This window comes from Musca autumnalis, unplaced genomic scaffold, assembly GCF_047663935.1.
Source record: "Musca autumnalis isolate F117 unplaced genomic scaffold, ASM4766393v1 scaffold_2, whole genome shotgun sequence".
In the NCBI taxonomy this organism is placed as follows: domain Eukaryota; kingdom Metazoa; phylum Arthropoda; class Insecta; order Diptera; family Muscidae; genus Musca; species Musca autumnalis.
In genome coordinates, this window is record NW_027411755.1 from 207,444,072 (window position 1) to 207,467,603 (window position 23,532).

At 34.0% G+C, this 23,532-nt stretch overlaps 1 protein-coding gene across 16 annotated transcripts in view; it reads right to left on the reverse strand.

Moving 5' to 3' along the window:
* LOC141395179 (uncharacterized) overlaps nt 1–23,532 on the reverse strand; it is a 207,674-nt gene that overhangs the window by 61,296 nt on the left and 122,846 nt on the right. For all 16 annotated transcript variants that reach the window (XM_073970713.1, XM_073970697.1, XM_073970702.1 and 13 more), the window contains one exon: nt 4,172–5,476. In XM_073970713.1, the coding sequence (XP_073826814.1) occupies nt 4,172–4,873 (702 nt within the window). In that variant the 5' untranslated portion in view covers nt 4,874–5,476. The remainder of the gene's footprint in view (nt 1–4,171; nt 5,477–23,532) is intronic.

A 23,532-nucleotide genomic window follows, 5' to 3' on the forward strand; every position in this document is an offset into this window, starting at 1 on the left:
TTTTTCCAACGTGGATTTTTTAAAGAATTTATTTTTCCAACGTGGATTTTTTAAAGAATTTATTTTTCCAACGTGGATTTTTTAAAGAATTTATTTTTCCAACGTGGATTTTTTAAAGAATTTATTTTTCCAACGTGGATTTTTTAAAGAATTTATTTTTCCAACGTGGATTTTTTAAAGAATTTATTTTTCCAACGTGGATTTTTTTAAGGATTTATTTTTCCAACGTGGATTTTTTAAAGAATTTATTTTTATAACGTGGATTTTTTAAACAATTTATTTTTCCAACGTGGATTTTTTAAAGAATTTATTTTTCCAACGTGGATTTTTTAAAGAATTTATTTTTCCAACGTGGATTTTTTAAAAAATTATTTTTCCAACGTGGATTTTTTAAAAAATTATTTTTCAAACGTGGATTTTTTAAAGAACGTGAATATTTTAAGGAATTTGTTTGTCAAACGTGGATTTTTTAAAAAATCTATTTTTCGAAAGTGGATTTTTTAAAGATTTTATTTTTTGTTTTCAAACGTGGATTTTTTTTAAAATTGGATTTACAAAGTTTAACGTGTATTTTTTAAAGATTTTTTTCTAACGTGGATTAAAAACTGTTAAACGTGGATTTTTAAAGATTTTTTAAACGTGGATTTTTAATGATTATTTTCAAAGTGTATTTTTTAAAATTTGTTTTCGAACGTGAATTTTTTAAAAAATTTTTGTAAACCAGAATTTTTGAAATATTTTTTTAAACGTAGAATTTTTAGAGATTTTTTCATACGTGGATTTTTTATAGATTTTTTTCAAACGTGGATTTTTTAAAGATTTTTTAAACGTAATTTTTTTTAAAATGTGGATTTTTTAAAGATTTTTTTTAAATTGTGGATTTTTTAAAGATTTTTTTCAAACGTGGAATTTTTAAACATCTTTTCCACTAATGTACTAGTTGTTTTAAAATATTAAAACAACAACAATGGGATTAAGCCAGACTATTTTGAAAAAACAAAATTCCCAATAAAAACTCCACAATGTTTCATTTTTTTTCAAACGTGGATTTTTTAAAGATTTTTTTCAAACGTGGATTTTTTAACGATTTTTTTTCAAACGTGGATTTTTTAAAGATTTTTTTCAAACGTGGATTTTTTAACGATTTTTTTTTTCAAACGTGGATATTTGAAATTTTTTTTTCAAACGTGGATTTTTTAACGATTTTTTTTCAAATGTGGATTTTTTAAAGATTTTTTTCAAACGTGGATTTTTTAAAGATTTTTTCAAACGTGGATTTTTTAAAGATTTTGTTCAAACGTGGATTTTATAAAGATTTTTTTCAAACGTGGATTTTTTAAAGATTTTTTTCAAACGTGGATTTTATAAAGATTTTTTTCAAACGTGGATTTTTGAAAGAATTTTTTCAAAGTTGGATTTTTTAAAGATGTTTTTTCAAACGTGGATTTTTGAAAGAATTTTTTCAAAGTTGGATTTTTTAAAGATTTTTTTTCAAACGTGGATTTTTGAAAGGATTTTTTCAAACGTAGATTTTTGAAAGGATTTTTTCAAACGTGCATTTTTTAAAGATTTTTTCAAAGGTGGATTTTTTAAAGATTTTTTTTCAAACGTGGATTTTTGAAATTATTTTTTCAAAGGTGGATTTTTTAAAGATTTTTTCAAACGTGCATTTTTTAAAGATTTTTTCAAACGTGGATTTTTTAAAGATTTTTCAAACCTTGATTTTTTAAATTTTTTCAATCGTGGATTTTTTTTTTTGGTTTTTTTTTCAAACGTGAATTTTTTAAAGATTTTTCGAACTTGGATTTTTTAAAGAATTTTTTCAAACGTGAATTTTTTAAGGATTGTGTTCAAGTGGATTTTTAAAGATTTTTTCGAAACGTGGATTGTTTAAACATTTTTTCCATCATGGATATTTTAAAGAAATTTTTTTAAAACGTGGATTTTTTAAAGATTTTTTTTCAAACGTGGATTTTTTAAAGATTTTTTTTCAAACGTGGATTTTTTAAAGATTTTTTTCAAACGTGGATTTTTTAAAGATTTTTTTTCAAACGTGGATTTTTAATGATTTTTTTAAACTTGAATTTTTTAAAGCTGGAGTTTTTGAGGAATTTTTTACAAACGTGGATTTTTTAAAATTTTCTTTCAACTTGGATTTTTTGTTCAAAGTGGATTTTGTTCAAAAGTGGATTTTTTAAAGACTATTTTCAAACGTGGATATTTTAATGATTATTTTCAAACGTGGATTTTTTAATGATTGTTTTCAATCGTGGATTTTGTAAAGATTATTTTGAAGAATTTATTTTTCGAACGTGGATATTTTGAAGAATTTATTTTTTCGAACGTGGATATTTTGAAGTATTTATTTTTCGAACGTGGATTTGTTTAAGAATTCATTTGTCGAAGGTGGATTTTTGGAACGTGGATTTTTTCCTTCTAATAAATTAAAATTGCTTTAATAAAATATTAAAACAACAACTAAGGAATTGATTAAGCCTGACTATTGTGAAAATTGTGAAAAAACAAAATCGATTTCTTAAAGGATTTTTTTTGAAGGTGGATTTTTTAAATTTTTTTTTCAAACGTGGATTTTTTAATGACTTTTATGCGTGTATTTTTAAATTATTTTTCACGTGGATTTGTTAAATATTTTTTCAAAGTGGATTTGTTTAATATTTTTTTTTTCAAACGTAGATGTTTTGAAGATATCTGTTTTAAAGTGGATTTAAAGAAAAATTCTAAAGATTTTTTTCAAACCTTGATTTTAAGATTTTTTAAACGTGGATTTTTAAAAAAAAAAAATCAGGCATGGATTTTTTAATAATTTGTTTTCAGCGAGTATTTTTAAATTCTTTTTTACGTGGATTTGTTAAATATTTTTTTCAAACGTGGATTTGTTTGATTTTTTTCAAACATGGATGTTTTGAAGATTTTTTAAAAAAAAATTTCAAACGTTGATTTTTTAAAGTTTTTTTTTTTTAAACGTGGAGTTTTTAAAGATTTTTTTCAAAAGTGGATTTTTTAAAGATTTTTCAAACGTGGATTTTTTAAAGATATTTTTCAAACATGGGTTTTTTAAATATTTTTTTCAAACGTGTTTTTTTAAAGATATTTATCAAACATGGGTTTTTTCAATATTTTTTTCAAACGTGTTTTTTTAAAGATATTTTTCAAACATGGGTTTTTTAAATATTTTTTTCAGACGTGATTTTTTTAAAGATTTTTTTCCAAATGTTAATTTTTTAGAGTTTTTTAAACGTGGATTTTTTAAAGATTTTTTGTATCCGTGTATTTTTTAAATTCTTCTTTTTAAATTGGATTTTTTAAATTTTTCTTTTAAAATTGGATTTTTTAAAAAATTCTTTCAAGAATTCTTTTATAAGAATTTCTTTCAAACGTGCATTTTTTAAGAATTTTTTTCACGCGTGAATTTTTTAAAGATTTTTTCAAACGTGATTTTTTAAAAATTTTTTTCAAAAGTAGATTTTTTAAAGTTTTTTTTCCAAAGTGGATTTTTTTTTAATTTTTTCAAACGTGAATTTGTTAAAGATTTTTTCAACGTGAATTTTTTAAAAATTTTTTCAAACGTGAATTGTTTTATGGTTTGTTTCAAACGTGTTTTTTTAAAAATTTTTTCAAACGTTGATTTTTGTAAAGATTTTTTTAAAAATGTTTTCAAACGTGGATTTTTTAAAAATGTTTTGAAGAATTTATTTTTCGAAAGAGGATTTTTTGAAGAAATTATGATTTTTTTTAAAGATTTTTTAAAACGTTGATTTTTTAAAGACATTTTTCAAACGCGGATTTTTCAAAAAAAAATTTTAAACGTTTCACACTTTGATTTTTTAAAAAGATTTTTTTTCAAACGTGGATATTTTAATTTTTTATTAAGGCAAACATTTTTTTTTTAATTTTTTTTCAAACATGGATTTTTTAAAGGTTATTTTTTAAACGTGGATTTTTTAAGATTGTTTCAAAGTGGATTTTTAATGATTTTTTAAACATTTTTTCAAGACTACTTTTTTATCTATTAGCAGACCAAGAAACGTGGATTTTTTAAAGAACATTTTTTTCATCCAACATCAGACCAACGAATGTGGATTTTTTAAAAAATATTTTTTGAGGGTGTTTGTAGAATATTTCTAATTAGAGAGGGAAAGCAATAACTTACCGCTCCAAAATATTTCATCTCTTTGCTACGCATGCGACGATGTTGGGCAATTGAGGGCGCTGACGATGCTGCTGTGGCCGATTCATAACCGGACGCTGTCAAACCATTGAGGGCTGCAGCTGCCGCGGCTGCTGCCACTGCATGCTGTTGATGCTGATGATGGTGATGATGCTGCTGCTGGTGATGATGATGACCATTTGTTGTGACGCCACCGTTACCGGTGCCGTTGCCACTGCTACTTAATGCTGAACTAGAACTACCGCCATTAATACCACCAGAAGATCCCATACCTCCTCCAACGCCGCCTGTTCCACCTCCTCCACCTGCAATACCAGCCATTGAACTGGCACTACCGCCACCGGCTTCCATAAAATCAAAACGCTTAAATGCATACCATTTGGATGGATTTGGCTGTATGCCCTGATATAGCTTGACCAGCATTTTATGCTTCTCCCGGCGATATTGCGTTAGCAAAACATTCATTTTACGTTCCACTTCGGCCTTGCTGCAACCAAAACGTTCGGCTATTTCCGACCATGCGCGAAAGCGACACAATTTATCTTTGTACTTGGGATCGGCACGATTCCAGAGCTCTGTATGGGAACGGTATTGTTCGATCAGTTCAAGGGCATCATCATTGGTCCATTCCATGATCTTGGCCTGCATCAGACTGTTGCGTAATGCAGCTGGATTGAAATTCATTTGAAACGTTGTGTGTGAGTGGGAGCGTTCCAAGAATGAGCCCTAAGAATGTTGATGAAAATTTGTAAAAGAAATTCGCAAGAATTTGTTAAAAAAAAGATAACAAATTGAACACAAATGGCGAAGAGTTTTGAGATTTCTGTTTCTGTTCAGGTGGGTCGCGTTGGTTGGCTGTGTGGTGCTGTTCCAGATATGCTTGTGATATGCGGAGGAATCAATTTGCAGTGTTACTATTTCTATTCGTTGTTTTTTGTTGTTCTAGCCGCCAATTAGTTGTTAATCAGCTGTCTAGTTTATTTCTTCGTTTTTTGTCTAACGACTGTGGGTTTGTTGTTTGATTTCTTTTTGGTTGTTGTTGTTATTGCTGTTTTTGTTGTTTTTATTGTTTATCAAGGAATGTTTTTAAGAAAAATGCCTTCTACTTTGTATTGTTGTATTGCAGCAATTCGTATCTGTTGTAGCATTTTGCCTATTTTGTTTTTTAAATGTCTTTTGGGTTTTGAAATCAGGAAACCTTTTCATTGCATCGACAATTTTGTACGCGGCTGTTTTTCCGAATCTCCAAGGTTTCGATTAGCGTTTAGTTTGTGGTTTTTTCTGGCACTGAAAGTAAAAAATAAAAACATTTAAATTTTTTATAGGAAAATCAAAATAAACTTGTGGGGTTTTATTTTAAAACTTTTATAAGAATAATTAGGATAAGGAATAATTCGTGACTTCTTTAGCAAATATTTTTAAAAGGATTGTTAATCGTGAATTTCTAGAAAGATCATTTTTTGGAGTCTTAAAATTGTGACAATGGCTGAGTTTATAAAGATTTAATTAATTTCAAATTATTTGTTAAAAAAAAAGATTTTAACACATTTCGCTTATGGATGGTTGAAAGTTTTGCTTTATTACACACCCTCGTACCCAAAGATGATGCTCATGCTAAAAATTAAACACTTAAGTTTCAGCCCTTTCTATTAGATGTTGGAGATAAGACAGTCGTCATTACTCAACTCAAGATAATTTTAAACATAAACATTTGTTGTATAAAATTTGATTAACACTACCACTTTACAATAGTCAATGAAGGTCTAAATTACAAACAAAAATCTATAAAACGTACACGTGCGGTGTCAGTCTTGTTTACGTTTTTATTGTCTGGCGACATTAAAACCGAAACACCAAAACAAGAGGCGCTAATCTTAAATCTTCGCCTTGAGCGATTCTTTTTTTACATAAATAAAACTTTTAAATTTGTTGCGTGTGTATGATTTTATTTTTGTCGTACTTTTGTTGTTGTTATTATGGCATGGCTACTTTGGCCTTTAAGGGGGCTTGTCTGTTTCATTCATTTTTAGAACCGTTTTTGTTTTCGTGAATAAATAGATTTTTAAATAAAAAATAATTTAAAGAATAAAACACTTGTTACTAAAAGTCTTTTATTTAACAAGTTTTTTGTACTCTCAGTTAAGTATGGCATTCCATTGTCGTGTACAGTGTCGGGCAAAATTAAAGCACGCCTCAGTACATTTTTTAAAATGGTATTTTTTTTAAGAAAACATAGTTGTATTTTTTTGTATTTTCTTTTCATTTATTTATATCTCTATTATTGAAAAAAAAACAAAATTAAGGATTTCAGAATTATATAATAACAGTTAAAATTAAAAAAAAAAAATAAGGCCGCATATATACAAAACTAAAAAACCCCCCATTTTAGGAACAAAAAAATAAGCTTTTGACATATAGAGTTACCAATGAGCAAGAAACGTATTGGATCGCAAATCTCAAAGGTTTGGCTGTTATAAACCAAAATATTCAAAAACCGTCAATAAAAAACTTCAAAAAGTCAAAATCAGGAGGTTCGATTTTCACCGTAGTCGACTTTTGTGCTCAGTTAAATCCCAGTAATCAGAAACGCGAAGGGCTCATTAAGGTTTTTTTTTCCTTCCACACAAATCGCCCCGGCCTAACATATGTTCCAACAAACAAAGGGACACTTCTCTCATATCAATGACTCCAACCCGATTCATATTACCTCAATAAAAGGGGACCTAATTTTTGATACTGAGTCTGAACAGCGTGTCTTGAAGATACCATTTGTAGAGAAATTTTTCATCGCTGAAATACTCACAGTCGAAAATTTTGATGTTCTGGAATTGAACCGCATACCTTCTGTATGCATAGCGGACTGCACTACTGTGGCTCCCCTATGGCCTGTATTACATAAGCTTTGTTCCAGAACTAAAAAGTGTTTACAATTTTTACGACTTTTACACATTTTACCCGAAACCCCTTCTCTTTAAATAACAAGTAAGAACGGCGTTGTACCTCCACCACGATGGAGGCTATATGAAGGCGTGGACCTATACCTACAAATTTCTGGGGGAAAGTTTTATACCACCAACGACGTCTAAGCACCCAATTTTAGCCATTTTGGTGGATTATTGTGGCCACAACCTTTAAAATACAGAAAATCGGGAGGTACCGTTCTATGGGGATATATGAAAGCGTGGACCTATACCGACAAATTTCTGGGGGAAAGTTTTATACCCCCAAACAAGACTAAGTACCAAATTTCAGACATTTCGGTGGATTATTGTGGCCACAACCTTCAAAATACCGTAAATTGGGAGGTACCGTTCTATGGGGGCTATATGAAGGTGTGGACCTATACCGACAAATTTTTGGGGGAAAGTTTAATACCCCCAACCAAGACTAAGTACCAAATTTCAGCCATTTCGGTGGAATATTGTGGCCACAACCTTAAAAAAACCGTAAATCGGGAGGTACCGTTCTATGGGGGCTATATGAAAGCGTGGACCTATACCGACAAATTTCTGGGGGAAAGTTTTACACCCCCAAACAAAACTAAGTACCAAATTTCAGCCATTTGGGTGGATTATTGTGGCCACAACCTTTAAAATACTGAAAATCGGGAGGTACCGTTCTATGGGGGCTATATGAAGGTGTGGACCTATACCGACAAATTTCTTGGGGAAAGTTTTATACCACCAACGACGTCTAAGCACCAAATTTTAGCCATTTTGGAGGATTATTGTGGCCACGACCTTTAAAATACCGAAAATCGAAAGGTACCGTTCTATGGGGGCTATATGAAAGCGTGGACCTATACCGAAAAATTTGGGGGAAAGTTTTTTACCCCCACCTAAAACTAAGTACCAAATTTCAGCCATTTCGGTGGATTATTGTGGCCACAAACTTCAAAATACCGAAAATCGGGACGTCCCATTCTATGGGGGCTATGTGAAAGCGTGGACCTACACCAACAAATTTCAGGTGGAAAGTTTTATACACCCAATGATGACTAAATACCAAATTTCAGCCATTTTGGTGAGATAATGAAGCTAAAACCTCAAAAATACCGAAAATCGGGAGATACCGTTCTATGAGGGCTATAGCAAAACGTGGACCGATATATCCTATTTTCAATACCAACCATCCTGGAAGTAATAAAAACTTCTGTACCAAATTTTGACGCTCTATCTTAAAAATTGCGAGTTGTATCTTGATTTCAACAGACAGACGGATATGTTTAGATCGACTTAGAACTTTATGCTGATCAATAATATATTTATAATATATTTATAGAGTCTCAGACGAATATTTCGATGTGCTACAAACGGAATGACAAATTTAATTATACCCTCCATATGGTGGAGGGTATAAAAATGGCGCCGAATGACACTCTTTTTAAAAACTTTTTACTCGACAAATTTGAGTGTGTAAAAAATAGTAACATGGATGCCTCCGTCTGATTGGCTGGTACGCCGACTTTGAGATTTGTTCCAGCTTTTTGACGTATTTTCCATTTTTGCGTTCCCGAACTTTTTGAAAAAAAAAAAAACGTTTGTGTGAGAGAAATTTTTCTCTCTTTCTCTCTTTTACGAGTTTTACTATTAAAAAGTACGGGGACAAAGCTATAGTGAACCGATATTTCGTTGTGTATTCTATATTCTATATGATAAATTAAATTATTTTATTAAATTATTAATTATTTTAGGCAAAATAGTTGATTTTCGGAAAATGTAGCTTAAATCTTCAAAACACGGAAAATCGGGAGGTATGGGGGCTGTATCCAAACGTGGACCCAGGTTCACAATTTTTGCTGGGAAAGTTTTGTGACCGCTAGGAACCTCAACTACCAAATTACAGCTAATTTAGTAGGAAAATGGGGCTTAAATCCTCAAAATACCGAAAATCGGGAGGTACCGCTATAAGGGGGCTATAACAAAACATTAGCCGATATTGTTCTTCTTCTTCTTTATTTACTCATCCGTTATCCGGATATAAGTGATCGTACAATTCATTTTGTTTTTTAATATTTATCGCATTATATTTATGTTATAGTATAGTGGTTGTCAGCTCTCTGTGTCTTGCAGCATTCAGCAGATCAGTTTCGTCGGTATAACCTGTCCAGTCCATGATGTTTTTGAGCCAAGATGTTTCTTTTCTTCCTCTAGCACGCCTTCCATCAATTTTTCCTTTTAAAATTGCTTGTAAAATGTTGTATTTATTGTTCCTTAATACGTGTCCAAGATATGCTATTTTGCGACTTTTTATTGTTGTTATTAACTGCCGGCTTACATTCATCCTTCTTAGTACTTCGTCATTAGAAATTTTCGCAGTCCATGGTATTTTCAGTACTCGCCGGTAAATCCACATTTCGAAGGCTTCCAATTTTCTTTCATCAGAGGATTTGAGCGTCCAAACTTCTGTTCCATATAGCAGCACCGACCAAACATAGCATTTTATAAAACGAACTTTCGTTGTTACGTTTATGTCATGGCTTTTCATAAGTTTGTTGTATTTACAAAAAGCATCTCGCGCCATCTCTATACGACTTTTAATCTCTTTCGAGGGATCCCATTGGTCGTTTATTAGTATCCCTAGATATTTAAAAGATCGCACTCTTTCAATTTCTGTACCTTGAACTTTTAAGGTCACATCTGCATGGGGATTTTTTCTGCTTATGACCATATATTTCGTCTTCTTCATGTTTATTTTAAGGCCATATTTCTCACTTACACGTGCAAGTTTCTCCACAAGTTTCTGGAGACCGGATATACTTCCAGCTAGTAACGTGGCATCGTCCGCATACCTTATGTTATTAATTATTTTCCCATGAATTTTTATTCCGACGTTTTCTCCTTCTAGCGTTTCTTGGAATATTTTCTCTGAATATACATTAAACAATAAGGGAGATAGAAGACAGCCCTGTCTAACACCCCTTGAGATGCCAATTTCTTTTGTTGGTTCTCCACTTACTTCAATTCTTGCCGACTGATTCCAATAGAGACTTTTTATGCACATAAGTTCATTGCCTTGCATTCCTATATCATGTAATATTTCCATTAATTTATCGTGTTTGACGGTATCGAAAGCTTTTTCGTAGTCAATAAAACACATGAATACATCCTTCTGGGCATCCCTACATTTTTGTGTTATAATTTGGATGCAGTATAGTGCTTCTCTTGTACCCATTCCTTCTTTAAACCCAAATTGGGTATTTCCCATGTGTGCTTCACATATTTTGTATATTCTACTATGAATAATCTTTAGAAATATCTTCAAGGCATGACTCATTAAGCTAATGAGTCTGAAGTCACTGCATTGTTTTGCATTATTTTTCTTGGGTATTGCGATGAAGGTTGATTTTAGCCATTCTTGTGGATAGTTTCCAGTGTTGTATATGTAATTAAAAAGGTTGACTAGTAGGTGTATATTGTTGGAATCAATAAGTTTCAGTAATTCTGATGGGATTTCGTCCGGTCCTGTAGCCTTTCTGTCTTTCAATGATTTTATAGCGCGTTCTACTTCGCTCTGCGTTATAGGCGTCCCTCTTCTTGGAATTTCCGAATCATCCTCATAAGATGATCGTTCGCTATCAGTAAAAAGATTGGTAATATATTCCTCCCATATATGCTTCCTTCCCTCCAAGTCAAATACAGCTTCATTGTTTTTGTTAATTAGAACTGGATTGGTTATTTTCTTTCCATATACTCCGGCGGCTTCCTTTAGCTTCTTGTGGAGGTTAAAATCATCGTGTATACTTTGTAGAAATTCAATTTCCTGGCATTTGGCATTCAAATTCGCATTTTTGGCTGTTCGGGTCGCAGATCGTATCTCCTTATTTATCTCCCAGTATTTTTCATAGTTTTTATTTCTGTATTTGCTTCGCTCATTCCATAGTTCTCGAATCTCGTCGGTAATCCATTCTTCTGTTCTTGATGATGTTCGCTTTCCCAGAGTGTTCTTTGCAGTCGTGTTTATAACATCTTTCACCTTGTTCCACAATTGGTGCATATTTTCTTCATTCAACTGTTGTAGTTGTCCATTTATATTGTTTTGCAGCTCATGTTTAGTTGCCGAGTCTTTAAGTTTTTCAATATTCATTTTATTTTGGGGCTGTTTTGTCCGATTTGATGCGAGCTTAATTCGTATATTTGCCACGAGTAAGTTGTGATCCGATGGCACATCTGCTCCTGGGTAGGTCGAACATTTTGTAACACTGGAGAAATATCTTTTATTTATTATTATGTAGTCTATTTGGTTTCTCACAATTTGGTTTTCATTGTCCTGTGGGGATTTCCAGGTGTATAACCGTCTGGGATGTAGGGGAAAACACGTATTGGTCACTTTCATACAATATTCCTGACAAAATTGCACTAGTCTGTCTCCTCTATCATTTCGTTCGCCTAGGCCATATTTTCCCGTAATATTTTCAACTTCTTGGTTTCCGACCTTGGCATTAAAGTCGCCTTGTATTATTGTTATTTCGTGTTTTTTTGTCATCTTTAGTAACTGCGCAATATCATTATAAAATTCTTCGACTTCATTCAAATTTGCATCTCCAGTGGGAGCATAGACTTGTATGATATTAAAATTTAGCGGTTTTCCGCTTATTTTTAACAACATTGTCCTGTCTGACTTTGGAACGAATCCCGTGACACAGGCCGCTATATGATTTTTAACAATAATAGATACTCCTCTTCTGTGAGCACCCTCCTGGTTTCCTGAATGATAGACCGTCATATTTTCTGATCTGAAATCACCGCATTCCGTCCACCATGTTTCGCTGACACCTAAGATATCAATTTGGAGTCGGTTCATCTCGCTTATTGTGTTATGAAGTTTTCCACTTTCGTAAAGACTTCTCACATTCCAAGTTCCAATTACAAGTTTTTGTTTAGTTTTACCTCCGGGGATTCTTAGCACCCTCTGATTGCCGGAGACTGAGGGCCGTTTGTTTTGCGTTGTATTGTTCATGTTTTGTACGATTTTCAAGGGATTATACATCAGTGGTTTCCCCTTGCCTTCTGATGGGTTTATAGTTTCCTTCTATATTTCAGCCGCTCCACTGGAGTACAGACGCTGCTTGCTGCCGCCGAATCTCGATCAGACGCTGCCTTTTTCCTTTTTTTTTTTTGGTTCGCCCCGCATATTTTATTTTTGCGATACCCGTCATATCTGATGAGCGTTCCCCTATCCACCACCTGGGGAGGCGTCCGATGGGAGAAAACAAGGAGGGAAAAAACTCCGCACGATATTGTTCACATTCATCAAAAAATTATGCTGCATCTTCTGGTCTAATACCAAGTAGCTTAGATTTAACAATTACCAACAGAACGATTCACAGAAGAGCGGTAGAGGCCGGCATATTCAGTCGACGACCAGCCAAAAAAAACTTTCATATCCACAAAAATGACTGGAATTCGTCAAGGCCCACCTGAACTGGAGTGTCAAAAAATGGGGAACAGTACTGTTTCCTGAAGAATCTAAGTTTAATTTAAAGGATACAGATGGTATAAGGCGTTGACCAACTAGGAGGTAACGGTTAAATCCTAACAAGGAAAAAAGTATCAGTCGGCATTGCCGACAGGCAACTCGCAGTGTCGCCAGGTGTCATTTGACTTTTTTTTTTGAGTTTGAGAGTTTTTAGCCTAAGCGTACTCAGGTCAGTTTGACATATGACCATGTGTTGTGTTGTTTACAGTGACTTGATTGAGACTCCTCCAAAACATGGTTTTTGAACGCTTTTACAACATCTACTGGGACGAAAATCGTTGACCGCGCATTTTTTCTTGATTTGCTGGAATCAAATGAAGTCATTGGATCCCCAGGCGGGGCTGTACGGCATATAACCCATCAACTCCACGTTTTGTCCGGTCAAACAGGCGCTGGTTTGAAGCGATGTGTGAGAGCTCGCATTGTCATGATGCAGAACGATTCGTCTTCTCTTGTTCGTTTTTCGAATTTCTCAGGAGATTTCAGGCAAACAAATTGTAGTGTAATGTTCAGAATAAACCGTCCTATATTTCTCAAGCCGTAGAATCGCCACTCGGTCAGTATTGCCGAAGAAACAGGCGAACATTTGCTTCGAAGATCTATTCCCATGAACAACTCTGGTTGGATTTGGCTAGATTTCGGAGACCCAAACGGCCGATTCCTGTTTTATTTCGGGCTTCTAAGCATAGATCCAAGATTCGTCATCTGTAACGATCTTATAAATGCAGTTTGAAGCACCGCGATTGTTTTTGTGCACAATTTCTTTGCACTAATCGACGAGAGCCTTTTTTGAGCGATTGGACAATTTTGCTGAATCTAGCGAGAAAAATCCATTTTTGCGGCCAGGTGTTCATGCAATATCGAATGTTAGTTGGTGAAATAAATACCCAAGGATGTCTCTATCTGACGGTATTTAACATGGCGATCTTGGATTATCCGTTCAAGCACGGCTTAATTTTTTCTGGCACAGCGGCCGTTTTTGGACGACCTTCGCTTTTTAGCGAGTGTCTGCTACGATTGAATTCATTGAACCAGTTTTTCATAGTTGTATAGGATGGTCCTTTATCGACATACAAAGATTTAGTTTGATTGATGCACTCTTGCGGTGATTATCCACGTCGAAAGTTGTGACAAATTTTCAGACGAAAATTTTCACAAGTAAATTTCATTTTTTTCGCAAAGTAATTTTTTCAAGTCACTGTTAAGTCACTGTTATGTCGAACTGACCTGAGTACGCTTAGGAAAAAAACTGTCAAAATTTCCAAAAAAATGTCAAATGACGTCTGGCGACACTGCGAGTTGCCTAGGCCAGAAGGTTTTTTAGTGCCCCTCGTACCCTCAGCCTATGTGAATTGAAACTTTCATCTACGGACAGATCGAAAGTATTTAAGGCCTGGGTACATAAGCCGCTCGGCTTCCTTGCTTAATTCATTTCTAGTAAAAGACCAAAGACCAAGTTCGACCTAATTGAAATGTGGTTCTGACATTTCTTTATTCCTTTACCAGAAATGAATTAAGCAAGAAAGCCGAGAGGCTTATGTACCCAGGCCTTTAGGTTCATTTCCGAATTTTTTAGCCCTTTTTGAACATTTGAACTTGCCGACAAATATGTGGATTAGGATTAAAGTTCAAAAGTGTTACAGAGGAGGTACTTAAAGGAATGGACCGAGATAGTACATTCACTACATCCACATGGGATTTTTACAGATTTCGGTTCATTTTCTCTGGAAGTAGGAAAAACTTATACCGTCTTAAAGGGGGCAGCGAATACAAGTTGTTACAACAAAAAATGGAGAGGTGGTCCTAAACTGTACTTTACCGAAATTTTGTGTGGGAGGTACCTGAAGGAGCTAACCGACAGAGTCCGTATTGCAATCTCATCTATGTCTGGTAGAAATTTTAAAATGTACAAAGTATGGAACAATTCGATTGGTCCGTTCGAGAGTTATCGTTCACACAATTTAAGAGAAAACTTTTGTGGGGGAGGTACCCGTAGGAGTGGACCGATATGGTCCATCTTCGAACTTAAACTAAGTTTGGACAAAATATTATCAAGGCCAAATTTTGGACCGAATCGGTATCCATTTGAAATCGGCATCTGGAATCAAATGATTATATAATGTAATAAATAGGTACATCCATATTTCAAATATACATATGTATGTATATGAAAAATATATTGATGTAATTACCAATACTAAATGCGATTTCTTCCTTGTCCAATAAAATATTTCCATTCACCTTTTTGATTCGATTATAAAATGTATTGGGCATTTAATTTACTAAAACGCACCATTTCTTTAAGAAAACACAAAACACTGATTTATTCACTCACTTTACCGTATTTACTCAACGATTGTATTTAGAAAACTAAAGAAAAAAGACAGCATAATTAATACAATTATTTTCTTTTCCTCTTCGCTTGCTACGTTGCTTAACAACAACAAAGCACGAAACGCACATACTACATATTTTACCGCATACACACCACCAAAGCTTCTGCGTCTCCTATTACAACATATAACAACTCTTTATTATAAAACAGCATTCCGCAGCCGCGACAACCCTGTCTTTGACAAAAATCCTCTCTCCACCCATAAAAAATATGTTCTAACATATAATATGTTGGTACCCAAACAAATAAAATTGAGATGTGTCACAAAATGTTGCAAACATATATTTGTTTGGACACATACAAATTATGTTTGGATCCAAACATATATTTGTTTGCAATCAGCCCCAAACAAAGATTTGTTTGGATCCAAACATATTTCTAATATATATTTTTCTGCGTGTAAGGATTCAATGGAGGGTATACTTTAAACCAAAGATGATTTAGAACTTAACAAAACAAATTTTTATGGCACATTGATTAAACCCTACTTCTTATAAAATACATAATTTTAATTTTAACTTGAATATCCATTTTATGTTTATTTAAATAAAAATATATTTAAATGTGCGTAATTTATTTTTTGACGATTTTATAAAATAGATTCGGCGATTTTTATTTTATTTCTCGTCATATTGACGACTTTTCATAAAAATTATCTGGCAGCCCTGCTTGTTTGTTTCATTCATTTTTAGAACCGTATAGTTTTCTTTGATACATAGATTTTTAAATAAAAAATAATTTAAGAAATAAAACACTTGTTACTAATAGACTTTTATTTAATTAGTTCTTTTGTACATTCAGTTAAGTAGGGTACATACATATTTCATTTATTTAACTAGTTTTGTATTTCTAATACCCACTCCACCAGACCACCTAGGTCACCGCTATCTAACCAAACCTTTTGTTTATATTTCTTTTTCTTAACTGATACGATCTTAGTCAAATTTTCTAAATTGGCTTTTAAAAATAGTAATGGACTCTAATCAGTTTGTTATTTGTTTGCTATTTTTAAACTAAAACAAAACAGGTAACTACAAATACAAACCACGATATTTTTTCAAATAATTTGTTTTATTTATTTTTCATTAGCTTTGGAGGTTATTTTAAGAAACTTTGTTCTTCGCATATGTTGATAATAATTTTTACTAAAAGTTTTCGTCAGTGGGTCAACAGTGTTTCAACCAAGAAGGAGGGTGCACATGAACTTATTCAAAGACATACATACATATGTCCATATGTACTAATAAATGACAATTGTTACTTATCATATTTTGCTAACAATGACATTTATGTTCATTTTATAATGCTGCTTGTGGACGTCACGTTAAAATTCAGTATATTTTTCCCATGAGTCATAAGAGATATCGCACTACTTTGAGAACATTAGTCAAACGATATAGTGAGGACCACACGGAGTGTTATTATTTCAAGTGAAAAAGAAACTCAAGGGATTTTATTTTATAAATTTCCTTTTTCATCTGTAGATCTCTTCTATATTTGTGGAGATTTTGCATAATTTCAATAATTTTTTTTTTGTTATTTTCTTGATTTGATAACAAATAAAATTAAAATTACTTTATTTGTTATTCTATTAATAAAATTCGTGATAAATATACCTTCATACATACATTACTTTTTCTCAAAAGCAATGAACTTTTAAAACGCTGTGGAAGTTCAATGTTTTTGATATCTCATCAACTTTATCAATGAATTGCGTTTCAAGTTATTGCAAAATGTGTGTGATTGCCACCATTGGCCAAACTGAAAATCAGTGGACGGCAACGAGGTTTTAAGTTATGATAGGATCATTCTGACGCACATTGGTCGGATGGTACTTTGTCCACAATTTTTGGTGGGGATCATTCTGGATCACTGAGAACATCAAATGCCAAAATTCCTGAAATCGAGTGGTACCGCTATATGGAGGCTATAGAAAAAAATAGACCCATATTGGTTTTGGTATCATATACATGTATTGTCATCCAACTCTGAAAATTGTGCAAAGTTTTCGTTCGATTGAAAATGTGTTAAAAATGAGTTACAAAAATGGGAACCATACATACAAGAAGCAAGTTACTGTAAAAACAAGTAAGAATGGCAGGGACGAATTTTTAATACCCTCCACCACGAACTATATCCCAGCAAAATTTGAAGGAAGGGGTTCCATGCGATGACGTGATTTCATGGCATCTTTTGCATTGGTTCAAACGAAGTCGTGAAAGATCCGATCTGTGCATTAGCATTTGAACAAATGCAAAGGAAGTCGTGAAAGATCGGATATTTTCATCAGCATTTGAAGCCATGCCAAGGAAGTCGTGAAAGATCCGATATTTTCATCAGCATTTGAACCCATTTTATCGATCCAATAGAGATGAATTTTGTGTTTTAATTTATACACATTTTTATACCCTACACCACTATGTGGGGAGGGTATTATAAGTTGGTTTTGGCCAAAAGGTTTGTAACGCATCGAAATAATGGTCGTAGACCCATACTTATGTATATCAAAATGAATGTCTCGACGAGCTGAGTCGATTTGGCTATGTGTGTCCGTCCGTCAGTCCGTCCGTCTGTCCATCTAAACCTTGTAATCACGCTATCACGGATCGTCACGAAATTTTGGATGTTGATGGGTGTCCCGGAGGGGAAGAAGCCTATTGATTTTGGTGATGGTCGGATAATATTTAGGGGTCGGAAAGGGCAAAAAACTTAGGTGGATAAAAAGACAACGTTTTTTCCAAAGCCAATATCTCAGCTTCTATATGGGGTATACCAAAAGCAAAACCTGACAATGAAAGCAGAAAATATCACCTTTCTAATGATGTAAAGTAGGTGTTCGTAGGTGATCAACCAACGATGTTATCGCAATTGCAGCAAATAAAACCCCAATTTTCATTTTTGCGATTTTAATTATATTGACAAATATCACAGCTTCGGTTGAAAATTTTGCAAAAGCAAAGTCTGGCTATGAAAGTAGAAGATCCCGTCTTTACAATGATGCAAACTAGGTCGGCGTAGGTAACCAAATAACGGAGATATCGCAATAGTCGGTAATACATCCCATTTTTCTATTTTTTTTGGAAATCACGCCACAGGTCGATTGATCGGACCGTCACGAAAGTTTAGGGGTTAATGGGGGTTCCTCAGAGGAAGAAGCCTACTGATTTTAATGATGGTCGGATAATATGCAAGGGTCGGAATGGTCAAAAACTTATTTGGAGAAAAGGTCTATGTTTTATTTCAAAGCCAATATCTCTGTTTCTTTAAGAGGTATATCAAAAGCAAAACCTGACAAGGAAAGTAGAAAATATCACCTTTACAACGATGTAAAGTACGTTGTAGTAGCTGCTCAAACAACAGAGATATCGCAATAGTCGGTAATGCATCCCATTTTCCGATTTGTTTGTAATCACGCTACAGGTCGCAATTTTAATCGGATCGTCACGAATTTTGGGAGTTGATGCGGGTCCCACATAGGAAGAAGCCTATTGATTTTGGTGATAGCCGGATAATATTTAGGGTTCGGAATGGGGAAAAACTCATTTGGAGACAAATTCAAAGTTTTATTCTTTGTGATTATATTGGCTTCTAGTAGGGGTATTCCAACGACAAAGCCTGTCAATGGAAGAAGAAAATATTACCTTTACATTGGTGTAAAGCAGGTTGGCGAAGGTGGTCAAACAAGGGAGATACCACAATAGTCGGTAATGCATCCAATTCTTCCATTTTTTGCAATCAAGCTACAGGTCGTAATTTTGATCGTATGGTCACGGTTGCTTATGGGGGTCCCAGAGACAAAGAGGCATATTATTTTTGGTGGTAGTCGGTTTATATTCCCTAAAAGAAATGTTTACCAGTGAAAAGCTTATGCACAGGGGTAGTGGTGTAGGTTATCACATGGTCGGTCCCGTCCCGACTGTAGCCTTTGCTCACTTGTTTTTAAATACAATTGTCGGAGACTCGAAATCACAACCATCGTTGTTAAAACTCTCGTCGTAATGATAATGTCATTGCAAAAGGATGGGGATAATGGCATGCCAAGGCATTGGGTGAAATGACATGCCAAAGCATGGGTGAAAATGACATGTCAAAGCATTGGTGTAAATTACATGCTTTGGATCCAGAAATGAATAGCATCTTTTGGGGTCTACGCTCATATAAAATTCATCGATGAAGATGCTAAAAAGATGACATGCCAGATCACTTTCACCCATGAGTGAATGGCATCTTTGGCATCGAACATTTTGCTGGGTATTGAATTGAATAAGAACAATTAGTATAATTTCGTTCATGAAATTACCAAGCTCTTTCTCTTATTCCTTACAGGATCAGAATATTTTAACTGATAATACTCCTTTAAAAGTGCTCATATGAAGTGTCATCGTTGTTCTTTCCAAAACATGGAGCAATATTTACAGTATTAAATTACAGGGATTTCGAAATTTTACAAAAAAAAACCCCTCGAAATACAAAAAATAGGGAGTAAAACCCAGATATACATGATACTTTTTGCGAGTAAGTTTTATCTATTATTTGGTCAAAAAATTCCAATTAACAACCAATTCGGTAGAAAAATGTGACTAAGATCTACAAAAATCTTAAATGCGGGCACCCTTGTATGGGGGCTATACCAAAACGTGTCAAGACTAAATACCAAATTTCAATTAAAACAAGTAAAAAAGTATCAGTCGGCTTTGCCGACAGAGATATACCCTCAGCCTGTGTGGATTGAAATACTTTTTTCTCCAAAAAAAAAACGTATGTCTTTAGGGGGTTTCAAAATCTTGGACGTGTGAAAAACAGGGCCACTAGGAAAACCTTCGATGAAAATGTCTAAAGGATCCTCGAATCACACAAAAATGTTGAACATTTGTGTGGGTGGTACCACAAGGATTGGACAATGTTTGCACCAAATCGGTTGCTACGTCTATGAGAAATCGCGCGTACCATTTTAGCGTCCAAAGTGTGGACGGTTCGAGCCCTCCAGCCACTACATATGGTGCCATAGGGGTGTTTTACAACTTTGGGGCTGTTTTCTCAAGAAGTATGGACTTGCCCCTGAAAAACCTTTTACTGCCGTAATTGAGGAATGCCAGTTGCTACAACAAAAGTCAAAGTGATTCGAGAGCAGGTCTTAAAGTGAATTTATCCAAAATGTTGTGTGGAAGGTACCCGAAGGAGTGGACAAATATAGTCGATATTCGAACCTGATCTATATCTGGTAGATATTTTAGGATGTGTAAAGTATGGACCAAATCGGTCACTCCCATCTATAGTTATCGTGCGCACAATTTTTCCGAACATTTGTGAACTTTTATGGGGAAGGTACCTGAAGGAGTGGAACAATATGGCTTATATTCGAACTTAAACTAAGTTTGCACAAAATATTACGAATACCAAATTGTGACTGAATCGGCAGATTCGTTCGAGAGTTATCTTGCGCTTCAACCACTACAGGCTATTATCTCAGGAAGTGTGGACTTGCCCCTGATAAAACTTATACCGTTATATGGGGGCAGTAAATACAAGTTGCTACAACAAAAATCAAAGCGATTCGTGAACAGATCCTAAACTAATTTGTTCCGAAATTTTGTGTAGAGGTACCCGAAGTAGTGGACCGATTGAGTCCATATTGGAACCTCATCTAAGTCTGGTAGAAATTTTACGATGGGCAAAGTATGTACCAGATAAGTTTGGACAAAATATGAAAGTGTATATACCCTCGTTAGCACAAATACTGAGGGTATAAAAATATCCCGTCGACCCATCCCTCACCGTTGCCGGGTGGTGGGCTCCAAAGTTATTACCCTTTAGCAGTATTGGTAGTGGGTATATACAATAATTGTTTATCAAAATCTGAATATATCTAGAGTTTCCTAAAATACATAGGCTGGATGGTCTGTCGATGCCCTTTCCAGAAAAAAATATTACATCGACCCACCACTCACCGTTGCTGTGCGGTGCGCCACAATGTTATTATTACCCTTAAGCAGCCATAGTAGTGGGTATATAACATAATTTTTTACAACGTTAATTTATTAGTGGAAAAAATTGGCGATGTTTACCAAGGGGTAAAGCAGGGAAGACTATAATTTCAGATCTCGTCACAGATCTTCATCAGTTCCCTTGTTTCTTGTTTCAACAAGAAACTTTTTATACCCAAGTGTCAATTGCCCGCTCAAATAGATACGTGCGCAAAGAAACACTCTGATCGAGAATTTCTTTGGCACTACCTAAACTCGAGCAACTTCACTTGCAAACAAAACCAAATCGTTTCGTTCGCAAAGCCGACTGATGCTTTTTTACTAGTTTGACATTGATTTTTAATACAAATAATTTTTTTATTTTTCCCTATATTCCCTTTATTTGCTCTCATATTTCTTCTCTTGTTTAGTAAAGGCTCTCAATTTTGTTCTCGTTTTCTTTTGAATGGTGTCGCCATCACATTGACACTCTATCAACAAACCACAACACAACCCCCACCATCGTCTCACCTACACATCGAAACTATATCAACAACCCAGCCAACAATTTTTGCCGAGATCGTACCGAATTCGGATGTATTTTCTGCACATGTTTCCATTTCGTAATCGCATGCAAAACAGGTCCAAATTTGTGTGAAGCGGTTCGCAGAATTCGGAACGTTTTGTCGAGGGAAATTCGGAAAGAACATTCTAGTTTCTACACGAATTCGTTTAGAATTCGAAAGATTTTCTGATAACACTCTGAAGAAATATTCGAAAATCTGAAGAAAAAAGAATTCTTTTCGGAGATTTGTTTCGAGATTCTGAAAATTTTCGGAACAAATTCTAAAAAAAAATCTAGATATTTTATCCGTAAATCGTAAACTATTCTGATGATTTATTAGATATTCTGAATATTTTCTTCCAAAATTCTCAATGTTTATTAGGATACGATTCGAATTTCTCATTGATTAAATTGGAACTTTATTTCAAATATTTGTTGAACTTTTTATTATTACAATGTTGATGAAATAGTATTCGTCGCTGCTGCCCACTGAATTGCACATTTATAAAATCATAAAGCACAGTCCTTGCGAACAAATTTTCCATTTGTTTTATCTAAAATAGAAATAACAATATTATAAACAACGTTTTAGAAAATGTGTATACTTACACTTTCATTTATTGTAAAACATGTGCCAATTTCATCACAAAATAACTTGTTCCGTTACGTCTTATTCACTTAACAGCTGCAAAATAACTAAAAAAAAAACAAGCAATATCGTGAAGACACAAAAAATCTCTCCCTTGTCTTTAAATCAATTCTCGACGAATGTTCGGCATTTTTGTTCCCGAGAGAGAGAGAAACGAATCAAAATTTCCCATTAGAGTATGTGCAGATTACTTGCAACATTTTCGAAAACAAGCGCACGAAAGTGTGCAGAAATTCTTAAACGAAATCTTGCTGAAGATCACTTCAATTTCTGAGGGAAATTTTGAGAATTTCGCACAATTTCTGAACAAACTTTGGAAAACCTCTTAAAAGAATCTAATATCAGAGCCTTCGGTAAAACCACAACAACACAAACTAAACTACCACTGCCGCAACAATTGTTGTTAGTTAACTGACAAACCAACAAGTGGGAAAAGCGTTAAGTTCGGTCGGGCCGAACTTTTTATACCCTCCACCACAAATTTCAGCCATTTCGGTGGATTAATGTGGCCACAACCTTCAAAATACCGAAAATCGGAAGATACCGTTCTATGGGGGGCTATATGTTGGCGTGGACCTATACCGACAAATATCTGAGGGAAAGTTTTATACCCCCAACGAAGACTAACAGCGTGTTTTTGTAAAAAGTTTTTGCCCATTCGTTCGTCGATTTCATGAACGAAGACACAATTTGGTTTTCATAGCGGTTGACGTTGTATTCGTGTGACAAACAAATGAAAGCTTTTTATTTTCGTAATATTTTTGGTTTTCGTAACAAAATCAGACGAACGAATACGTCAAAAATAAACGAATGGAAAAGACCCATCGTTTTGAATGAAAATTAAATGATTTGAGTAATAAATGGCACAAAACACACGAAAACTGGAAGGGAATGCAATTTTATTTATTTCCATAGAAGCACACGCGTATATGTACATCCGTTTCTTCATATTATCACAATTATTTTTGGACAAATTTGATTACATTTTTTTTTTTTGTTTGTCATCTGTTTATCGGGGTTGCCATCAAGTAACACATTTTACGTGCAGATGCCTATGCAAAATGCACAAAATAAGTATCATGGAAACCCTGAAATATAAAAGCTTTTATAAAATAGACGAAAGCTTTCAGATAAAAACGAATGGTTCGTAAAATTTTACAAGAACCAAATTTTGAACGTATACGTTTTAGTACGAACGGTTCGAGTGACAGGCAAGCATTTTTACAAAAACACGCTGTAAATAACAAATTTCAGCCATCTCGGTGTGATAATGAGGCCAAAACCTTCAAAATA